This window comes from Leuciscus leuciscus (genome assembly GCF_965113295.1).
Source record: "Leuciscus leuciscus genome assembly, chromosome: 11".
Taxonomy (NCBI): Eukaryota; Metazoa; Chordata; class Actinopteri; order Cypriniformes; family Leuciscidae; genus Leuciscus; species Leuciscus leuciscus.
The window spans coordinates 28164663-28178230 of NC_138735.1; the positions used below are offsets into that span (position 1 = coordinate 28164663).

At 34.0% G+C, this 13568-nt stretch overlaps 1 protein-coding gene across 2 annotated transcripts; it reads left to right on the forward strand.

Moving 5' to 3' along the window:
* Positions 1–1665: 1665 nt before the first annotated feature.
* grb7 (growth factor receptor bound protein 7) lies at positions 1666–11589 on the forward strand. 2 transcript variants are annotated; one of them, XM_082184157.1, is made up of 15 exons: positions 1666–2287; positions 4503–4644; positions 5630–5756; positions 6008–6164; positions 7328–7449; positions 7624–7698; positions 7779–7916; positions 8004–8114; positions 8375–8473; positions 8580–8654; positions 8849–8968; positions 10174–10231; positions 10342–10429; positions 10511–10604; positions 10701–11589. In XM_082184157.1, exons 2-15 carry the CDS (start codon positions 4505–4507, stop codon positions 10845–10847), a joined length of 1551 nt encoding a protein of 516 aa, XP_082040283.1. In that variant the 5' UTR covers positions 1666–2287; positions 4503–4504; the 3' UTR covers positions 10848–11589. The 2 variants fall into 2 exon arrangements, with proteins under 2 accessions (XP_082040283.1, XP_082040282.1); XM_082184156.1 differs by having other exon boundaries at positions 1668–2283.
* The last annotated feature ends 1979 nt before the right edge of the window (positions 11590–13568 follow it).

Consider the following 13568-nt stretch of genomic DNA (forward strand, 5'->3'; position numbering starts at 1 on the left):
TTAGTATCCAGTGTTTAATAGGTTTCTTCTAAATCTAGGGTCTACAATAATGGTGTGCACCAATTTGTTTAATCTCTTATAAGCTAACTACAGACAAAGCTAGAGTTTAGCTAAATGTTTATTGTAATGATTATTTTAATAGCTTTGCTGCATTGTAACAAGGTACATAATATTTCAAAGTTTGGGGTCAGTGAGAAAAAATATTTACAGTAAAAAAGTAACAGTAAAGAAATGATTTATAATGTTACAAAGTTTGGAGTCGGTAAGATTTATGTTTTTGAAAAGTTTCTTATGCACAAACAAATGTTTATTTGATCAGAAAAACAGTAATATTGTGAAATAGTATTACAATTTAAAATAACTGTTCTCTAATTTAATATATTTTAAAATGTAACTTATTCCAAAATGTAACTTATTCCTGTGATCAAAGCTGAATTTTCAGCATCATTATTCCAGGATTCAGTGTCATATGATACTTCAGAAATCATTCTAATATGCTGATTTCATTTCTTATTATTATTATTAATGTTAAAAATAGTTATTGAAAAATGTACCATGGTTTTCACCCAAATACTTAATGCTTAATAATTATTAAAGTTGTGCTTGGGATTAGCCACAACCATCTAAATGGCTAGACAGAATTTGAGAGCTTCTTATATTGTTTAAATGAGATCCCATAATTAAATTAATAGTAACAATAGCTGTAGTAACTATGGTAATTTGCTGGAAAATATGGTTACCATGGTACATTTTTCTAAGGATTTTTTCTTATAACAGATCGATAGATTTGTTGTCCTTTTATTTTGTAAACTGAATTATTTTTATGACATGATATATTTAGAAAGAGCTCATGATATACAGCTGCCCTTGAGAAAGGTAAGAATTTATTTATGATAAAACAGTATTATTATTTTGTAATTTATATTAAACTTTCTTCATGACAGGTAAAAAATTACTTCGTCAACTAATCTATCCAGGTATAGAAATATGTTGACTACAAAATTAATGTTCACTACAATTACATATTCTGCATTTAAAATATTTTCCTGGCTGGTTTGGAATGGAATTGTGATGAGTAATTTTTTCCTCCTATATTCATTTTTTTTTTATTTGAAATGATTGCTCAATGATTCAACTTCCCTGTGACATGGCACTTAATGTGGGCCAAGGTGCGTCACTGAACATGTTTATGGCGTTATGTTAGAGATGTTTTCTTCTAATTTCAGTATATGACAGACATCATTAAATATAACTATTGTTAATTTGCCTAAAGGACAACTTTCAAGGGATAGGCTAGTTACTCAAAATGATAATTCTCTTATAATTTAAACACCCTCATGTCGTTCCAAACATGACTTTATTTCGTCGAACACAGAAGATATTTTAAGGAATGTTTAATTTTTTTTCCCATACAATTTCGTTACTCGCGCGCTGAAAGTTTTGTGTGTGCGCGACCTGCGCGTGACCATAAAGCTAAACTAAACTGAGCTCTGTTTCACGTCGTCTTGCACTTTAAGATAAATTCACATAAAATAATGTAAAGAAAAAAAGTGCGTGTTTTTACTGTTAATCAAACAAAAAAGGACAAAGAAAAAAAGAATGTTTGTAACCACAGATAGTTGATGGCAGCCATTGACTTCCACAGGGAAAAAAATACTATGGAAGTCAATGGCTACGGTCAACTCTCTGTGGTTCTCAACATTCTTCAAAATATCTTATATTGTGTTCAACAGAAGAAAGAAACTCATACAGGTTTGGAACAACATAAGGGAATAAATTATGACAGACTATTAATTTTTGGATGAATTATTATCCCTTTAAGTCACTGGCCATTGGCAGGTGTGGCGAAAAGTTAGTTTTAGGCCCTGTAAACAGGTTTGGATTGACATGATGAAGGTGAGTAAATGATGACAGAATGATCATTTTGGGTGAACTCTCTCTTAAAAAAAAAAAAAAAATGTTAAAGGAAATGACTAGAATCAAGTTGAAGCACCCTGTTACAGATGAGTAAGTAGAAGGACCAGCATTACCTCATCACCAACCTGTCTGTTAAGTGTGTGTAGGCATGAACTTTACCTGCCCTTCCTGCAGCTGTGTGTTCATGAGCTCCGCCCACGTCTGAGGTGTTTTCTGTTTTCACACGAAACTCGACGGGAGTAAAGAGGATGTTCCTCGTGCCGGCTGGACTGCATGAAATTCTCTACACACACACTACAACTTCTGCGTGTGTCGCCGTGAACTGAGACCAGAGTTCAATAACAACAACAAGTGGACAGTGTACATGTAGGTGAGCCTTTTACACTTGTATGTATTATAATACACTGTTTTGTATTACACTATAGCTCTGCATGTCAACATCTCAGAACAGAAACCAAACTGTTAACCGTATAAGTCTCCGATAATTATCTAAATTGTGATCATGTGCTGTTCATAAATGCGTGTCCTAATTGTATATTCAATGGTTAGTGAGAAGAATTATGTTTTTATTACACAAGTGCTATAATACGCTTCAGCGGTAGGCTACTTTAATATATACCATGTCAAAGTATGACAGGGTTAATTCAATTAAAAAATAATTTCAATGTCAAACTGTGGTCCACTTTACGTAGTACATGGTACTTTAGGGTGCATGGTAATACCATGGTACTTTTTAGTTAGTACGAATGCCATAAATGTTGACAAATACTACTGTTTTTGACCATTAACTGTATTTAGAACAGTGAAAATAATGGAGAAGACATAAAACTAATGAAAATTGCTAATGACAATTGCCAATTACTAAAGATACAGTGTGTGCAAGCTTGTTGGCATGAGATACATTACATAATATAGTAATAATTGGTCTTAAAAAATAATATTAGCAACTTTAATAGCTCAATATTCATGATAATGTTGAATAATATCCAATATGACATATATTAGTGGCCAAAACAGATGTCTAGAGAGGATTTGTTTGGGGATTTGTTTTAAAGTTTGATGAAACCATAAAAATCTGAGGAAAATAAAATATGAAAATATGAAAATATTTTATATTTTTTAAATATGAGGGAAGAACAAAACACTTGGTTAAGGTATTTATCTGACACATTTTTTTTGGCAAAAAAGGGATAAACTACAGCTTCAGGTTTTATTACATTGATTTCAACATACTCAGTTTCGTAGGTTCTCTCTTGTATTTTGCACGTGTTCTTAATTTCTTTGTATGACAGCCTGGATAAAAATGATGCGTTATCGCAAATAAAACATTGACTCCAAGAATAACTACGCAATATGCTTACAAAATCTTTAACACATTTTTAATAATTTGAATAAATGGTAAATATGTCAATTTTCTCTTTGGCCATTGCCGTAAATTAAAGAGAGAAAAAGAAAAAAAAGTTGTGGAAAACTGCTCTAGAATATTGCGTATTATTTGTTTCAGGGATGTTACACTGAATAACTAATAATAATATTATTATTTAATTTTGTTTACTTTTTATTGATGGAAGCCAGCTGTTCTCATGCGTTGTCGAGCAATGCTACATTAAACGATATTATAGTCCTACTATAGGCTATTATACTTTTGAAACATAATTTTAGGTGACAAAACAACAGTTCAAAGCAGAAAACAAAGTGACGAGCTTTGTTTGTCAGCACATCATGCAGCGGACGGAGCGACAGGTGTGGATCTGCTTGCACTTTCATTTCTCCAACCTGTTTTTGTGCGCCACATTAGCTTGGTTCAACATGCAACCTCTCTGAATGGCTAATCTCCTGGTTTCTGATGCACGTTTAAGAGAAATCCACAAATCCCCTTTTCTCTTTCAGCATTAAAAATGGGGTCTGTGTGGTTTACCACCTTTGTTTTTTGATGTAAGTAGAGCCCGCAGCTTTGTTCATGGACAACTGAGCCTTATTTGCCCGAGAGTGACATCACCCTTTTAATTTGACAGGTGCAAGATGGTGTTCGAGTGTGTTGGCTACAGAAAAGAAAGGAATTGTGTGTAATGTCTTTGTGTAGTTGCATGAATATTAGAACGTGTGATCGGTTGATTTGCTTTTCTACGTCAGAGCACTTTGCCTTGCGGAGAAGTGTGTTGACAAGCATTTGTTTATTATGGAGTGTGTGTTTGCTGGTTTAAGAGGTGAATGGTTGAGTTTCAGTGCCAGATTCCTGGTTCACAAGTTCTTGTGTGATCAGACAGTCAACAATTCTGTCTCCTGTAGCAACAGCCAATAAAAGATGAATAAGAAACAATTGTGAAAGGTGTAACTTAAACACTCGCTTACACATAATTGACACATCATTGTTCTCAGTGTTCTTGGCCGAAAATCAGGTTCTGCCGTGTTGTGTAAAGATCTATTTTGGGAAGGGAAACTTAGTACTTATAGGAAAAAATTTTTGAATGTTTTTGTGAGTGTTGCAACACGTGTTTGGTGTAGAGTAGCAGTCGTACATGAATCACACCTGGAAGTGGTGAAGTGATTGTTTACTTGTGGTTGTGTCTGTCTCTCTCTTGCAGTGATGGAGAAAGAGTTCATTAACAGGTCAACGGCTGAGACGATGTCCAGTGATTCAGTGTCTGTCAAATGTTCTCCATCATCCCAGAACCTTCAGATGTCAACACCTCGATCGATGCCTCTGACCATGAGAAACACCCACGGGTAACTTGTGGCTCTTGGCGCTGATTGTATTGGTTGAAAATTTTCTTGAAAATACAAACTGACCTACAATAATAAAAAATGAAAATGTTTTTATAAATAATTGTATTTATATTTTACATAAATAATTTTATTTCACTGAATATAACGTATTACGTTATTTAATATAATTAATTTTATTAAATATTATTTAAATAAATTCACTTTTTTGTCAACTATAGCAATAGTTCATAAACCGTTCCAAGTTTAATTTAAAGGTTAGATTGTATCTAATTTATTAGTACATATTACTGGTCTTATTGTGATTTTATTTATTTATTGTATTTTTTTAAAACCTTTTCTTTTCTTTTTAAACTTGCAATAGTTTATAACAGTTTCAAACAGTTCAATTTGCGTTTAAATGTGTAATTCTGTTGATTTAATTAAAATTGTTATTTCATTTAGTATAAATTACTTTATTATATTATTCAATTAAATTAATTTTAAACTGTAGAAATAGTTTATAAGCAGTTCCAAGTTGAATTTAATGTCAACATGGAATCAAGATTGGCACAACTTACCGTTGTAAGTAAACATTCCTGGTATTATTGTGAATATTTATGTTATGTTATGTTATGTTATGTTATGTTTATTTTATAAGTAGCAATAGTGTCTAAATAGTTTCAAACAGTTCCAAGTTGATTTTAAAGATGTAATTTAGTTAATTTAATTTGTTTTTACACACAAATTATTGTTATTTCACTTAATATAAATATATATTTTGAACTTTTGTAATAGCTTATAAGCATTCCAAGGTAAATTGAAAGTCATCCTTAAAAAGCAAGATTGACCCTATTTACTTTATTTGTACACCTTATTACCTGTTACGAAAACAAAAACAAAATCCTGTTTCGGTGGTACAGTATATATGTCAGATCACGGAAATGAAATGTGTTGACATGTTCGTGATACTTTCTAATTATTCTTCTTCCTGGTCTTGTGATTCTAGTTTTCCATCAAAAGAAGAATTTCAAACTTCATCTGCACCTTTGATTCCCAATCCGTTTCCGGAGCTGTGCAGTCCGAAGCACTCCCCGGTGCTGACCGGATCTCCCGGCTCTAAAAGCCTCACACATGTAAGCATGGCTGGATGCTTTAATCGGTTACACCTGTGGCAGGTGCTATGACACGCCATCCTCTGGTGAAAAACAACATGCATGTACACAAACGCATACGCCTTGAGTTCATAGCCTTCACAAGTAAAACTCAATCACTTTCTTTGGAACTCAAAAAAGTGAATGGCCTTACACAAATTGAAACATGCATTTGTGTGCATCTTAGTCCCTGACAGATTAATGATGAGGTTCTTGTGTATGTGTATTCGAAGGTGATTCGGATTTTTGGGGACGAAAAACACAGTCGTTCGTTCTTGGTGTCACCTGGAGTGACAGCACGTGTTGTTTGTCAGAAGTTAGCGCAGAGCATCCACTGTATGGACGAGGAGAGCTGGGCCCTCATTGAACATCACTCCGCTTTGGGCCTGGGTAAGATATGAGGACGGTACTAAACAACAATGCAATTACTGATACACTTTCACAACTCTCCTGTGATCTTCCATAATTTAACTTAACACAAATACTTTTATTATGCAATATAAAATGGCATAATTGACCTAGAAATGTTTGAATTGTAAAACAGTGGGTTGCTGCTTTGCATGCACTCTGTTGTTTGCATTCACTTGATTTTTCACTGCAAAATAAATGACCTTCTAGTGTTTTAGGTTTTGATAAATCCACATTCATTCATTGCACATTCATGACTCATTGTTTGGACAAAATCCACTAAAGGCCATCTCAAATGCCAGCTTGTTTCTATAGTAAAATACTGACGTGTCTAATGGTGTTTTTAAATGGATTGATTCTTTGCTGAGAGAAATCTGGCCATGGGCTGTTGTTGAAAACGGCACTGAAAGCAACCCAACCAACGTGTTATACAGGCTTTTATAATAGCTTTAGTTATGCTTCTGACAGGTGTTGGGTTTGATGAACCTTTGGTTTCAGAAATTACATTTTGTAATGTCTGGTATCAATTAAGTTTATTTATGACAGTTTAATTGGTAAAAATGTTTACCGGTAGTTAAAACATAGCCTAATGTTTAATTAAAAAAATTAGTTTAATTTAATAATTCTAATATTAATTGAAGTCCACAAAAGATTTTAGCTAAACCCAGAGAATTTAAATACTATTTAAATATTTTAATTTAATAAAATTAACCATTTAACCAATTAACCATGTTTCTTAACATTTTATATAATTTGTTTAAATTTTATATAATTTGTTTGAATTTCATTTAAGAAATTTATAGAATTTTTAAAAATCAACCATTTGTTTCTTAATATTTATATATATTTTTTTAATTCAATTAAATTCGTTTTAATTCAGTTTGTTTAAATTTCATTTAAACCATTTATTCATATTTTATATACTTTTCAATTGAATATGTTTGAATTTAATTCAGGAAATGTATTGATTAATTTGTTTTTCTCACACTAAAAGCTTAAATCGTGTCCTCCTTAATGAACTATTGTGTTCAAGGACAGTAGGTAATAGACAGACATAAATAAGTGCTGTATGTTATTGTGTGTGTGTGTGTGTGTGTGTAGGAGCCTTTGCATTCACACTTGCATTGCGTGGATGTGTTTTTCAGATCGCTGTCTGGAAGACCATGAGCTTGTGGTGCAGGTACAGTCATCCTGGCCCGAAGACAGCGACATTAAGATAATGTTCCGCAAAAACTACGCCAAGTACGAGTTCTTCAAAAAACCTGTGGTATGAAGCCATCCATCATAACCCAGAGATTTGTCTAAAAAATACTCAACATTTGGCATGATGCCATTTTAATGAAAGTACAATCACAATCCATTTTACTTCCACGATGTGACACATTTCTGAGTGAAGATGGTCAAATAGAAAATGTAAGTGTTTGTTCCCCCCATTATGCAGTCATTTTTCCCAGAGCACATGATCTCCGATAGCGCTGATGTCACGAAAGGGACGACATCATCAGAGCTGGTGCAGGTATGCGGATCTAGAGCTTTTAAAAACATCACATTTTATTGTCTTCATAAAACCAGTAAATGTCTGTCTCTCTCTAACAGAATTTGTTGAAGTGTGGTTCCTGTCCAGAGATTCAAGACTTTCTCCATGTGAGAGAGGGTGGGAAAAAATCCTGGAAGAAACTCTATTATGTTTTACGACGGTCCGGACTGTACTGCTCCAGCAAAGGGCAATCAAAGGTGCCGCACACAAACACAATGACTTCATTATACTGTATATACACATAAACATGCATATAAAGTTTGGATGCACATGCATGTTTGCAGGAACCTCGACACCTGCAGTTTGTCGGAGATCTGCAAGATCTGGATGTGTTTACGGTCTTCAATGGCCGTAAACTTTACGGGGCTCCAGAACCACACGTCTTCTGCATTAAAGTAAGCAACAGAAACAGAGAATCAGTGGTTTTAGTATTAGTTATACTAAACAGCCTCAGCTCTTTTCTCACAGTGTCTGAAACGGTCCAATAAAGGTTAAAGTCTCTCTAAACTCCTCCTTTCCAAGAGTCTACTCTGCTCTGATTGGTCAGAGCTATAATAATTATAATTAGCTTTACATAACAGCAATAGAATTCTATGGTATTTCCTCATGTAGACACTTGAATGAACATGTAAATGTGCATGTATTTGTATGCTAGGCCTCAAAAGACAAGTTTCGGTGTCAGGATTTGAAGCTGATGTGTGCTGACAGTGAGCAGAGTCGGACGTGCTGGATCACGGCCTTCAGATTGTTTAAGGTACATGAACACTGAACACACAGACTCGCTAAGAATGTTCCATCTGCAACCTTTAATGAAAGACAAAAGACATTTGAGTGAGTGTGTGTGTGTGTATGTGTTTTAGCATGGGAAACAGCTCCAGTGTAATTACCAGCTCGTCCAGTCCAGCGCCAGACTTCAAAGATTTCAAGACTCCAAGGTACAGTAAATATCGTTCAATCTCCAAAAAAAGCCTGGCCCTAAAAGTAATCCATACAACTTGTGCACTTTATTCTGATATCGTATGTTAGCTTGCCTTTGTGTGAGGAACAGACTGAACATGCAAGTTATTCACTGATCTTCCCTTCAAATCTTCATCACACTTGTTGTCTTCCTCCACTGTGTCATCATCAGTTTACAGATAGGGAGTCGTCGATGGTTGCCATGGATTTTTCAGGGAAGAGCGGCGGACGAGTGATCCAGAACCCACACGAGGCCCAGAATGCAGAGCTGGAGGAAGGACACAAGTGGCGGGTGTGTGTGTGTGTGTGTGTGTGTGTTTGTGTGTGTATGTACTCGAGGGAAACTATGAAAATCCATTTTGCAAACAGAATTCATGCTACACAGTGCTGAAACATGCTGTGAATACCTCCCAGATCAGCTGTTATGCATTTATAATAAGCAAGAGTTTGCATAATATTCGTGAGAGCACAGTTTTCTGTCCTGTGACAATGTTTAAATGATAAAAAATATATATAATATACTGTATATTCTATTATATACAGTATATTAAGTAAATAATAGAATGTGTGCATATATATATCGGGTTGACTGGGACACGTTTTGCCATTGAGATGATGGGGAAAAAATGTCACAATCATCCTGAATTCACCATATTCACATAAACTTTTTTTATAATAAAAAAAATATATAAATATATATAAAAAAATATATATAAAAAAAAAATATATATATATATACACTGTTTTTGGTGAGCATGATTCTTAAAATATTTCAATGTTTGAACGATAAAATATATCTTTCAAATGTTTAGGGTTGGTGAAATATTTTAATGTTTTTGAAAGAAGTCTCCTCCGCTCACCAAGGCTGCATTTATTTGATCAAAAATACAGTAAAAACAGTAATATTGTGAAATATTATTACAATTTAAAATAACTTTTTTATTTGCATATATGTTTTGAAGGAGTAACAACGAACAACAAGGTGCCAGACAAACAAAACTGAAGATCTCAAAAAATAAATAAAACTGTCTGCACACTTGAATCCTTTCAGCAAATTTAATAGCCAAGCTTTCGGTCAAACGACCATCCTTATCTTTATATGTAAAAATGTAATTTATTCCTGTGATCAAAGATCAATTTTTAGCATCATTACTCCAGTCATAAATCATTCTAATATGCTGATTTGCTGCTCAAGAAACATATCTGATTATTATTCGTATTTTTGTGGAAACTGTGATACATTTTTTTTTTCAGGATTCTTTGATGTATAGAAAAAAAAGCATTTATTTGAAATATAAATCTTTTGTAACATTTTAAATTTCTCTACTGTCACTTTTGATTGATTTAACCTTGCTAGATAAAAGTTTTTTTTTTGTTAAAATGAAATAAAAAATTATATATACAATTAAAAATCAAACTGAGTTATTTAAATTTCAAAAAAGGATGAAAATGTAATGAATGTAGACTTTTCTTTAATGGTGTGTTTTTGTACTTCAGAAGAGAGAAGCGCTACGCCACAATTTACCCACCAACGGTCACACGCCACATCTCCCCGGTGCGTATCACATCGACATCCACATCATACAACATTTAAGCACCAAGAAAGAATCTCTCATTAGTCAAATCTTTCTGTATGTGTGTGTGTGTGTGTGTGTGTATCTACAGAGGTTCATCGGGTTCAGCCGTGGTTCCATGGGGGCTTGTCTCGAGCTGAAGCTGAAAAGCTATTGGCGGAGCAGGGTCAGGTGGACGGGTAAGAATCATCTCGAGTGTTTTGCTTATGTACGTTTGCACTGTAAAGTTGTATTTATATGGTGTTCTCCGTTCTCTGCAGGATGTTTTTGATTCGTGACAGTAAGCTGCACATGAAGTGCTTTGTGTTGTCCTTGTGTTATAAAATGAAGACCAAACACTACATCATCATTCCCGTAAGTCGTCATTTCTCATTGTGCATCAGGTTTGGACAGTTGAGACTGTAGTTGCATACATGAGACCTCTTCATTTTGGTGTGTTTTTCTCTGTAGTTAGAGGAGGAGGAGGGAATCTTCTGCACTATGGATGATGGCGTCACACTGTTTACAGATCTGCTGCAGTTGGTGGAGTTTCACCAGATCAACCGCGGCATCTTGCCCGTTTGTCTCAAACACCCCTGCACTTGCATCGCACTCTAAACCTTGAACTTTGCCTTCTTCCCTCAAACTGAGACCTAACTGACCCAGAGCCAGTTTCTGGACCATTCAAGTTTTCAGTTTATGACTCACAGTGGATGTCAGGACACTCCGCAGTGTTAATATTTATATTTTATATACTAATCACCTGTTGCGCACTTTTGGGTTTATACTGGTCTTTAATATCGGTTATTCAACCAAAAATACTCTAATATTTTTTTTGTACTGCTTGTTTACAAGCTATTTTGTATGCATCATCTATTTATCCAGATCCTGGATTTTTGTTCTAAACTGGAAAGTGCACAAGCACATGGGAATGTCTTGCTCTTCCTGCCTTCAACACTAGGTGGCGCACTGGCGCTTTGAATCGCTGCACATGATTGTCTGTCCTGGAGTTCTCAATTGTTAATTTATGCCACAGACATGCGGGGATATATTAATGCATCTTAGAAGTTGCAGAAGAAGAAAGTGTCAGTGTAGCAGATTTATTATTATTAATATTATTATTATTTTATTTTTTTGCTCAACACTGTGTGTAATTTATGCGTTCTTATTTTATAATACAGATATTTGAGATAATAGATGCCACTTAATATTTGCTTTTTCTGTATTTTCTATTTGTTTACTCTATTTTATTGTTGTTTAGTGTGTTTAGTACTTTTTCCGATGGTTGACAGACAGTTGTGCTTATTTGTATGTAGTTTAATTATGATCATGACCCCAAATGAAATAAATAAGTAAATGGTGTGTTTGTGTTATTTGAGTAGTTTTAATTCTCTCTCTCTCTCTCTCTCTCTCTCTCTCTCTCTCTCTCTCTCTCTCTCTCTGTGTGTGTGTGTGTGTGGTCCTAGTAAACCCTATGTTATGGGGACTAAATGGACATATTTTGGTCCCCATGAGGAAAACGGCTTATAAATCATATTAAACTATTATACTGTTGTACTGTATAAAAATCATTGTCTATGGTAAGTCCCCATAAAATATGGAAACCCAATGTGTGTGTGAGTGTCAGTGTGTGTGTGTTTTCTGTATGCTTCAGTTAACTTGACATCACCAATACATCAGTTGTCAGGCTTCCACTGTGTTGTTGCCATGGAGATTATTCCTTTCATATTCAAGTGAGGTCAACAGTCCAGACTGAAGTATGTAAAGGCTATATATGCTGTGAGTGATTTGCATGACTCACTTACAATCAGATTATTCAATGAGATGGTAATTTATTCAAATATAAATGGGGTGATCACCTCACTGTAGTTGTTGATGAATCATATATTAATGCTATGCTATAAGGGTAAATAAAGAAGGCCGTGATCAATCGGTCAGTCAGAGAAGGGCACATTATTCATCCTGGCAATATTAAATATCAATATAGGGTGAAAATGAACTGTAGAGTGTAATGCATGAAGTCAGTGCTAGTAAAAATGGTAGAAAGTTATATTTTCATTCCAATGAAATTGATCAAGGAAGGTAATCTAATTTAATAGCACAAAAATGTTATTTGATATTATTTATGATAAATGTATTATAAAATGATGGCAAACCAACTGTTGCATGCAGGGATGTATTTATGGAAAACAATTCAAATGTTTTCCACATTGTTGATTTTGAACAGCCATTATATTTGTTTGGCTTGTGACTTTTGTGTCCTCTCTGTATTTTGTCTTCCCCGTCTTGCCGTAGCTCCACCCTACCTACCGCACGGTCAGACGCACCTTTTACTTATTTATGAGGTATGATTTATTTAAGATTGAACATTGTCCCCAAACTTGCATAAAAGCTTAATCTCCAACTTTTTACAATACACACTCACAAACACACACTTGTATCATACACACACATTAACAGTAACACACTGCAGACTACCTTACCGTGGTGTTTACAAGGTGAAGCACTTCTGAAACTAGGCCACAGACTGAGAACAACACATGAAACTCCTCTATGGCACTAAATGGGTTCAAATCAACTTCATTCGAGGAAGATCAGGAGTTAGATTAATTATTCCAATTAATTCTGAGATTACCTTATCATTCAAATTAAAATAAGCCTTAACTGAAATGGAGCCGGTCCCAGCTCTGATCTGTAATGCTTTATCAGTAGCATTAAATGTTTGTTTTAAGGATGAAATCATGTGCATTTCAGGAGAGGTTGGTATTATATGTAGATGGAATAGTTTGTCTCTGTTCTGAAGCTCATGACACATGACTCTGAGAGTTTAGAGTGACAGAAGTGGATTGAATTTCAGCTTCTGTTACGGACGTCTGTCCTGTGCAAAGTGGCTTTGGCTGATCTGTTCATTTTTACCTGATGACCTGCAAAATTACAGCAAATCATATTTATTACCATCTTAAAGCAGTTTAATTTGGATTTTACATTTGGATTTCGCTTAAAATGCATTTTATTTTGTTTTAGTATTTATTTATTTTTTACATGCATGCTACCATACATTATTTTAGCAATTAAATGATAACATTTTATATATTTTGATATAAAGTATTTCATATATTTACAAAATATTTATTTTGCATTGCTAAAATATTAGAAAATAATATATAATTCTATAATGTTTTAAACAATTAAAAAATATAATATTTTATATAAGTAACACTACTCAGATTGTGTATCATTCGTTTAATATAATTAATTAATTAATTTTTATTAGAATATATATTTGTATCTATTTATTTAATTTGTATTTATTCATTTTTATATTATTAAAATATTAGT